The 9,258-nt window shown below is 43.0% G+C and overlaps 1 protein-coding gene across 3 annotated transcripts; it reads left to right on the top strand.

The window, feature by feature from the left end:
• Positions 1-265: 265 nt before the first annotated feature.
• SOD3 (superoxide dismutase 3) lies at positions 266-6,852 on the top strand. Of its 3 annotated transcripts, XM_087875549.1 has the most exons (3): positions 266-1,014; positions 1,898-2,065; positions 5,944-6,852. In XM_087875549.1, the coding sequence occupies exons 2-3, from the start codon at positions 2,056-2,058 to the stop codon at positions 6,699-6,701; spliced, it is 768 nt and encodes a 255-aa protein (XP_087731675.1). In that variant the 5' UTR covers positions 266-1,014; positions 1,898-2,055; the 3' UTR covers positions 6,702-6,852. The 3 variants fall into 3 exon arrangements, with proteins under 3 accessions (XP_087731675.1, XP_087731674.1, XP_087731676.1); XM_087875548.1 differs by lacking the exon at positions 1,898-2,065 and having other exon boundaries at positions 847-1,014; XM_087875550.1 differs by lacking the exon at positions 1,898-2,065 and having other exon boundaries at positions 924-1,060.
• Positions 6,853-9,258: the final 2,406 nt, after the last annotated feature.

Genomic DNA, 9,258 nt, shown 5'->3' with positions numbered 1-9,258 from the left:
TGCACTCAAATTTTCAGCCTTTTTTAGGAGGGAAAAAAGTGCGTCTTACACGCCGCAAAATACGGTTTTTAGTATTACATGGCATAACCCAGACCTCTGGACTTTTCGTCGGGCCCTTAAAACCTACCTCTTTCAGTTAGCCGGGATGTCCTGATTTTATGATGGGGTTTTTAAAATTTGAAATTGGTTTTAAATTGAAATGTTTTAATTATGGGCCAAATTATTTAATTATTTTAAATCTATTTTAACTTTTGTATATAAAGTGTTTTACTTGGCTGTTCACCGCCCTGAGTCCGAAAGGAGAAGGGCAGTATAGAAATTTGAAAAATAAATAAACAAACAAATAAACAAACAAACAAACAAATAAATAAATAAATAAATAAATAAATAAATAAATAAATAAATAAATAAATAACAGCAGTGAGGATTACCTTCGCACAATATTGGAAAGAGGAAGAAACACCTCAAGATGAGCAGATAATTAAGAAGATATCCGACTGTGCAGGAATGGGCAGACAGAAGACACAGAATATTATCAAACTTGGAGTTAATTTTACCAGTGGTTTGGGAAAAAGGAATGGAGATTAAGAATGGAACCTGTATTGTTAAGCAAATTAAATACCCAGGCAACGCGATGTTTATTAAGCACTAAGGAATGTAATTCATAGAAAATTAATACAATGGATGAAAAAAAAAAGAAAGAAAGAGAGAATATATTTCTGAAGGTGAGGATTCACGGAAAGCCGTTCCTTTTGTTTAGCAAAGTTGGGAGAGCGGAGTTCTGCTAGACGTGTTAAACTAATTCCCCACCTCTGAAACTCCCTGCCAACCACTCCCCAGAAGTTAATATTTCCTAAAGCTTCCATAAAAACAAGCAGAGTCAATTTGCTCCAAGTCCAGAGAGCTCTGGATTCTGAATGTGACGGCTTCCCTCTGGTTCTATGAAGAAATTGCAAGCCACTAGACGGTGTCACCGGAAAACAGATCTTTGCTTAAGAAAAACCTCGGACGAAGGTAGGAAGATATTTACTGCTAGAAACGAAGCTCAGCATTCTTAGAGGTGATTTGAACGATTATTTGGGGTTTTTTTTCCCTTCCCCCCGGCTTGAAAATATCATTTGAACAGAACAGGAAGGCATTTAAGCCACTTCAGAAGTTTGTGTTACTGACTTTCGTAGCGAATTTCCCTACACGCTTGTTACTCAAACGGGCTGTTTTGGGAGGAAAGTTGCCAAAAAGAGATCAAGAAAAGAACAGATCTGACATATTTTTTTTTCTATTTGCCATCTGTTTTTAAGAGTTTTTGGGTTGATCGTGAGGATGGGAACTTTGATTTTGGAGAGGAACTGAAATGTTTAGTAACCCAGTGAAGTTCAGAAGACTGATCCACAAACGAAAACATTCATATTTTCTAAAACCATCTAGAAATATACTGTGTTTCCCCGAAAATAAGACCGGGTCTTATATTAATTTTTGCTCCAAAAGTTGCATTAGGGCTTATTTTCTGGTTATGCAAAAAATGCATTAGGGCTTATTTTCTGGTTAGGTCTTATTTGGGGGGAAAGACGGTACTAAATGCATCCATCTGACTGACAATCTTAACTAGGGCTTATTTTGGGGGTAGGGCTTATATTACGAGCATCCTGAAAAATCATGCTAGGGCTTATTTTCCAGTTAGGTCCTATTTTTGGGGAAACAGGTTATATCCAAGTAGTCCTCAAGTTATGACCACACCTGAGCCTCAAATTTATGTTGCTTAAGTGAAACATTTGTTAGGTGAGTTTTGCCCCATTTTATAACCTTTCTTGCAAATGTTGTTAAATGAATCACTGCAGTTGTTAAGTAAGTAACCCGGTCATTAAGTGAATCTGGCTTCCCCGTTGACTTTGTTTGTCAGGAGGTCTGAAAAGGGGATCATGTGACACCCCCCCCAACTGCCAACTGCCAAGTGTCTGAATTTTGATCACGTGATTATGGGGACGCTGCAGAGGTCGTAGCTGTGAAAAACGGTCATCGGTCACATTTTTCCAGCACCGTTCTGTCAACGGTCACTAAATGAACTGTTGTAAGTCGAGGACTCTCTGTATATAAAGACAAAGTGGATGTATATGTATAAGGGGTTTTGGGGGGGGAAGGACGTTGGAGAAATTTAATGAGTGGGGGGAATCCTCCAACCAGTGTTTAAGGCTGCAAAAATTTGTGTTTATATACATTGGAATATGGCCAGGGGTGGGCTTGTTAAAAATTTTAGCAAGGGGTTCTCTGCCTGGTTGTTGGATGGGCGTGGCCATGGTGGGTGTGGCCTAATTGGCCTTCTGCACCACAGGGGGGGTGTTTTTGCCCTCCCCAGGCTCTGGAGGCTTTCCTTGAGCTTCCAGGAGGGCGAAAACGGCCTCCCCAGGCTCCAGAGGCCCTCTGGAGGCCAAAAATGGGCCCATTTCTGGCCTTCCTGATCTTCCGGTAGGCCCTGCATTTACCTGCATCCAAAACGGGCCGCATGGGGATTCCTGGGAGGGGAGGGATGGGGTGGGCGGGGCCAGCCAGGAGTGGGATTTGGGGGTTCTCCGAGAGGAAACAGAATCTTAGCTAGAGGTTCTGCCGAACCCCTGCGAACCCCCAGCGGCCCTCCCCTGGATACGTCTTGAAGCTTAACACCTCAAAAACCAAGATCACGGTCGTCGACAAACAACCCATTAATTTACCACCGATCAATTCGGAAGGAATACCGCTAGAAGTCGTTGAAAGGATCACGTACCTCGGTTCTAATTTCCATGAAAGCTGGGACATGACCACTGAAGTAAAGACAAGGACAGAGAAAGCTCGAACAGCATTCTTCAAAATGGAAAAAGGTCTTCTGCGGTCACGACATAAGCCTTGTCCGATGCTACATCTTTCCTATCCTGCTCTACGGAACGGAGAGTTGGTCTTGGACAGAAAACCACTTGAAGGGACTAGAAGCATTTGAAATGTGGATTTACAGGCGGCTGTTAGGTACAAGCTGGATTGGCAAAAGCAGAAGTGAGGAGGTGATAAGCCGCAGGAAAGCCAAGGGAAATCATCAAAACCAGTGATGAAATCTACTACTGGTTTTGTGGGCGTGGCTTGGTGTGTGGGGGGGTAATGTGGCTGGGTGGGCATGGCCAATTTTTTTTAAAAAACTTTTAAAACCATTTTTTCTACAACCTCAAAAGCCTCTGACGATCCCAGCTGAGTTGCCTGATCGGCAGAGGCTTTTTTTCTTTTAAATGCCTCTGATGATCAGACAACTCAGCTGGGATCGTCAGAGGCTTTTAAAAGCTTTTTTTTTTTTACAACCTCTTTGGCCGAGGAGGTTGTAGAAAAAATGTTTTTAAAAGAAAAAAAGCCTCTGCCGATCAGGCAACTCAGCTGGGATTGTCAGAGGCTTTAAAAGCATTTTTTCTACAACCTCTTCTTTTAAAAGCCTCTGATGATCCCAGCTGAGCCGCGCAATCATCAGAGGCTTTTTTTTTTAACTTTTAAAAACATTTTTTCTCCCGAAGAATTTGTAGAAAAATTGCTTTTAAAAGTAAAAAAAAAAAGCTTCTGATGATCGGGCAGCTCAGCTGGGAATGTGGCAGGGGGGAGGGATTTTTGCTACCGGTTCTCCGAACCACCCGCTGCCATTGCTACCGGATCGGGCGATCCGGTCCGAACCGAGAGCATTTCACCCCTGATCAAAACCATTAAAAAGCAAAAGTTAAGAATGTTTTGGACAAGTGATGCGACACCCGGAAAAATACAGCATCCTTCACTTCATCCTCCAAGGAAAGATGGAAGGCAAACGAGGTCCAGGCAGAAGAAGAATATCGTGGCTTCAAAATCTAAGGGACCGGTTTGGACAAAACTCAGCAGTGCTTTTTCGTGCGGCTGTTGATAAAAATAGGATGGCCAATAAGATTGCCAACATCCGATGATGGATATGGCACAAGAAGAAGAGGAATACATTGGGATGCCTGTTAGAAAGATAGAAGTTTAGAAGATTAAGAAAAAAGCATCCATCTCCCAAGATCAAATTTCATTAATTTTCTAAATACAATTCCCTCCCCAACCGATGAGATAATAACAACGATCCCTTCAAACGCTCAAGATTATTCTTAAAAAGTGACTCCTGGGCACCCTTGTCATTCGGTTGTTTCGCTAGCCCACAGCTTCTCTCTTAATCTCTCCGTAAGTCACGTTTTTTTAAACAAAAAAAAAAGTTTAGTATTTTGAAGGGAAAAGAGTAAGATCAAATCCTAGCCCCGTAAGATCAAAGAAATATAATGAACTTTGTAAATAAAACTGGTGACAGCTCACACAGATTACTAGGCGCAAATAGAAATACCCATTATTTCCATCGCAAGGAAGGAAACGCAGGAATGGCTAAATCGGTTGTTTTATTCAAAGAGGAAAATACATTTTTTATTTGGCCATCACTTCTGGAATTTGTGGAAAAAAAGAAACGTTGACTTTGGTTTTGCTGATTAGAAAGATTTGGTGTTATAGGAATGGCTAGTTATAATATATTAATGTGTAAAAGCAAAAAATTGAGGTTGGAAATGTGTTCATCTTGTACTGTGCTACAAAAAGAGTTGGAAGTCAATGCCCCCTTTTCTTTCTTTTTCTAGATTAGATTAGATTAGATTAGATTAGATTAGATTAGATTAGATTAACAGAGTTGGAGGGGACCTTATAGGTCATCTAGTCCAACCCCACTCCGCCCAAGCAGGAGACCCTACACCATTTCTGACAGATGGTAGTCCAGTCTCTTCTTGAAAGCTTCCAGTGATGAAACTTCCACAACTTCTGAAGGCAACTTCTGTTCCACTGGTTGATTGTTCTGAGTGTCAGAAAACTTCTCCTTATTTCTAGGTTGAATCTCTCCTTGTTCAGCTTCCATCCATTATTCCTTGTCTGGCCTTCAGATGCTTTGGAGAATAGCTTGACCCCCTTCCTCCTCTCTGGGGCAGCCCCTCAAATATTGGAAGACTGCTATCATGTCTGGTCCTTCTCTTCACTAGACTAGCCTGGCCCAGTTCCTGCAACTGTTCTTCGTATGTTCATTTATTTTATTTATTTATTTATTGAATTTCTATACCGCCCTTCTCCCGAAAGACTCAGGGTGGTGAACAGAATAAGATTTCATATACATATAATATATATATATATATATTATAAACAGTAAATAATAAATTGAGTCAACTTGGTGTATCTGCTAAGACCTTGGCATAGAATTGAGATGTTTATGCTAGCCCTGCTTGTTGAAACAGAAAGGTCTTCATGGCACGTCGGAAAGTGCGAAGATCTGGGATTATTCGTATTCCAGGGGGTATTTTGTTCCAAAGAGTAGGTGCCCCCACAGAGAAGGCTCTCTCCCTTGAAACTACTAGACAACATTGTTTTAATGATGGTACTATGAGTAGGCCCACTCTGTTAGAGCGTATCGGTTGGTGGGAGGTTATCGGTTGCAGCAGGTGGTCTCGTAAGTACTCAGGTCCTAAGCCATGGAGCACTTTAAAGGTAAGAACCAACACCTTGAAGCGCAATCGGAAGGCCACCGGAAGCCAGTGCAGCTCGCATAGAAGAGGTGTTACATGTGAGCGCCATGTTGCTCCCATAATTACTCGCGCGGCCGCATTCTGGACCAGTTGGAGCTTCCGGGTGCACTTCAAGGGGAGCCCCATGTAGAGAGCATTGCAGTAGTCAAGTCGGGAATTGTTTTATCCTCCAATCCCCTCATCATCCTGGTTGCTCTTCTCTGCACTCTTTCCAGAGTCTCAACGTCTTTTTTTATAGCGTAGTGACCAAAACTGGATTTCTTTCCCTTTGTATCTCACACCCCCTTTTCCCCTCTCCCTTTCCTCCCCTTAATTTCCTATTTTTTCCTTCTTCTCTCCTTTTGTATCATAAAATCAAAACTTAATAAAGATAATCTCTCCGTAGGTCGCTCCAGGATCCGACTTGGTCCAACCATGTTCTTCCTGCTGCTTCTCACGCCCAGCTTGGTCCTTTGCGACGCCAATGCCACCGTCGCCTGGGAAGAGGCACCGTCTACCGCCAGCCCCATGGTAGACATGCAGAAGAAAATCAACGATCTGTGGTTGAGTTTGCTGTACCCGCAACTCTACGACGATATCCTCAAAGCCAACCGGACAGCTTACGCTTGCTGTGTTGCCCAACCCAGTAGCAAGTTAGAGGAGGGTAAACCACGAGTGACGGGCCTGGTTTTGTTCAAGCAGTTGTACCCCCATGGAAAGCTGGCGGCCCTTTTCAACTTGACGGGCTTTCCCACGGAAGCGAACACCTCGGCGAGGGCCATCCACATTCATCAATACGGCGACTTGAGCGATGGCTGCGATTCTGCTGGAGGGCACTATAACCCTTGGAAAGTCAACCACCCCCATCATCCTGGGGATTTTGGGAACTTTAACCCTAACGGGGGCAACGTTCAGAAAGTGAAATCAAACCTCAAAGCTACCCTCTTTGGACCCCAGACCATTCTCGGCCGGTCGGTGGTGATCCACGAGAAGGAGGATGACCTGGGAAAGGGCAAGAATGAAGCTAGTTTGGCTCACGGGAATTCTGGCCCACGCCTGGCGTGTTGCGTCATCGGCACGTGTAAGCAGGAGCTGTGGGACAAGCTCTTCCCCAAGGTTCCAGCCAAAAGGAAGAAAAGGGTGACAAAAGCCGGCTTGGCTTGAGGGTTGGCTGACATCCCGAATGGCCGATCGACTGAGTTTGGATCCGTTAAGCGGGTTGCAATAGAAGTTTCCCTTCTGTAAATGTTAAAATAGGCTTTAGTGAATTCTTCTCTCTAGAAGCAGATCAATAATAAAGAAAAACAGGACCAGCCTTTCAAAGTTGATGTTCATGCTTTATCTACCTACCTACCTACCTACCTACCTACCTACTTCTCTCTCTCTCCATCTACTTATCTATCATTCATCTATCTATATCTACCTACCTACCTACCTACCCACCTACCTACTTTTCTCTCTCTCTCTTTCTCTATCTATCTATCTATCTATCTATCTATCTATCTATCCACCTACATTCCTCTCTCTCTCTCTCTCTCTCTCTCTCTCTCTCTCTCTCTGCCTGCCTACCTACTTATCTCTCTCTGTGTGTCTTTCCTTCTCTCTCTCATCTATCCCATCCATCATCTCTCTGTCTGTCTGTCTATCTCTCTATCTCTATCTCTACCTACCTACTTATCTCTCTCTCTCTGATCTATCCCATCCATCCATCCATCATGTCTGTCTGTTTGTCTGTCTATCTCTCTATCTATCTCTCTATCTCTATCTACCTACGTACCTACCTATCTCTCTCTCTCATCTACCTCATCCATCCCTCATCTGTCTGTCCATCCATCCATCCATCCATCCATCCATCCATCCATCCATCCATCCATCTATCTATCTATCTATCTATCTATCTATCTATCTATCTATCTATCTATCTATCTATCTCTATCTCCCTAGCTACTTATCTATCTCTCTCTGATCTATCTATCCCATCCATCATCTGTCTGTCTGTCTGTCTGCCTGTCTGTCAAACAGTGGTGGGTTGCCCCCTGTTCAGGCTCCGCCCACCATCCTGGATGTCGTCATCGACGATCTGTGCATGTGTGATCCCATTGCGAACCGGTAGTAAAGGTAAGTAGAACTCACCCCTGCTACCTACCTACCTACCTACCTATCTATCATCTATCTATCTATCTATCTATCTATCTATCTATCTATCTATCTATCTATCATCTAACTCCAAGAGTTAGTTTTTAGGTGTTAAAAAAAACACATTTTGGCATAGAAACCTTATCCAATCCTGTTCTATCTCTTGAAAACACCTCCAAGAGTAACAGCCACCATCGCCATCACAAAATCTGGAAGAAGAAGAAGAAGAAGAAGAAGAAGAAGAAGAAAAGGGGAAAGAAGAAAAAAAAAGAACACAAGTTTTTGATTCAGGTGATGGGCTCTGTTTCCCTGCCTGCCTAAAAATGCATTAAATAGGTTTTTTTCTCTCCTATAGTCTTTTCCCTTTTGAGAAAGGTGGCTGGGCGAGAGTGATAAGGGCTTTTGCCAAATTGTGTCGGAGTTTCTACACGGTTTGTATTTTAAACCTTCAGATCTATTCTTTCATCCTGCTTAGAGATGGGTTAGTTTGGCTTCTTTCCTCTTTTTTAATCTTCTTTATTTGTTTGACTTACGATCCACAATCCTCACAGACTTTTACAAGCATAATATTGAATTTTAGTAGGGTGTCTATACATATATATATATATCCCCAATAAAGCTATTTGGAAATATTTGCAAGATGGAACTCATCCAGTTAAATTAGGCAATGCTAATTACACCACAGAAATAAATACTTGTCTCTTCTTCCTACGTTGCTCCAAAAGTATTCAAGTACACAGTGTTACAGCTAGGAACAAATGGCATTTTTCATTTCAAAGTTGCTTTGTTTTGTTTTTTTCCCGTTCTCCACTACGCAAGTTTCGGAAAAGCTAACTCACTAGGTCAGTGGCTATCCATTTAAGCTGATGGATTTGGCTCCATTAGAAAATCAACTTGGAGTTGTGCCAGCGACAATGCAAATAAGCGGGAATATTTGGGAAATGAAGTTTGGCAGGAATTATGTCTGTGTTTATTCGCTTTAAAAAGGAACGGGAACCAGTTGTTCGGAAGGGATGAACTCAGTGGTGAAATACAATTTTTTTTTACTACCAGTTTTGTGGGCATGGCTTCGTGGGCGTGGCAAGGAAAGGATACTGCAAAATCTCCATTCCCTCCCTACTCCAGGGGAAGGACATTGCAAAATCTCCATTCCCACCCCACTCCAGGGGAAGGATATTGCAAAAATCTCCATTCCCTCTCCACTCCAGGGGAAGGATACTGCAAAATCTCCATTCCTACCCCACTCCAGGGGAAGGATTCTGGAAAATCTCCATTCCCACCCCACTCCAGGGGGAAGGATACTGCAAAAACTCCATTCCCACCCCACTCCAGGGGAAGGATACTGCAAAAACTTCATTCCCACCCCACTCCAGGGGAAGGATATTGCAAAATCTCCATCCCCACCCCATTCCAGGGGAAGGATACTGCAAAATCTCCATTCCCACCCCACTCCAGGGGGAAGGATACTGCAAAATCTTCATTCCCACCCCACTCCAGGGGAAGGATACTGCAAAATGTCCATTCTCTTCCTGGGGGAAGCATATTGCAATATTTCCATTCCCTCCCCACTCTGGGGCCAGCCAGA

The sequence above is a fragment of the Pantherophis guttatus genome, chromosome 8, assembly GCF_059756535.1.
Source record: "Pantherophis guttatus breed Tessera chromosome 8, ASM5975653v1, whole genome shotgun sequence".
Taxonomy (NCBI): Eukaryota; Metazoa; Chordata; class Lepidosauria; order Squamata; family Colubridae; genus Pantherophis; species Pantherophis guttatus.
The sequence above is the reverse complement of the archived record's forward strand: the minus strand, read 5'-3'. Positions and strand labels throughout refer to the sequence as shown.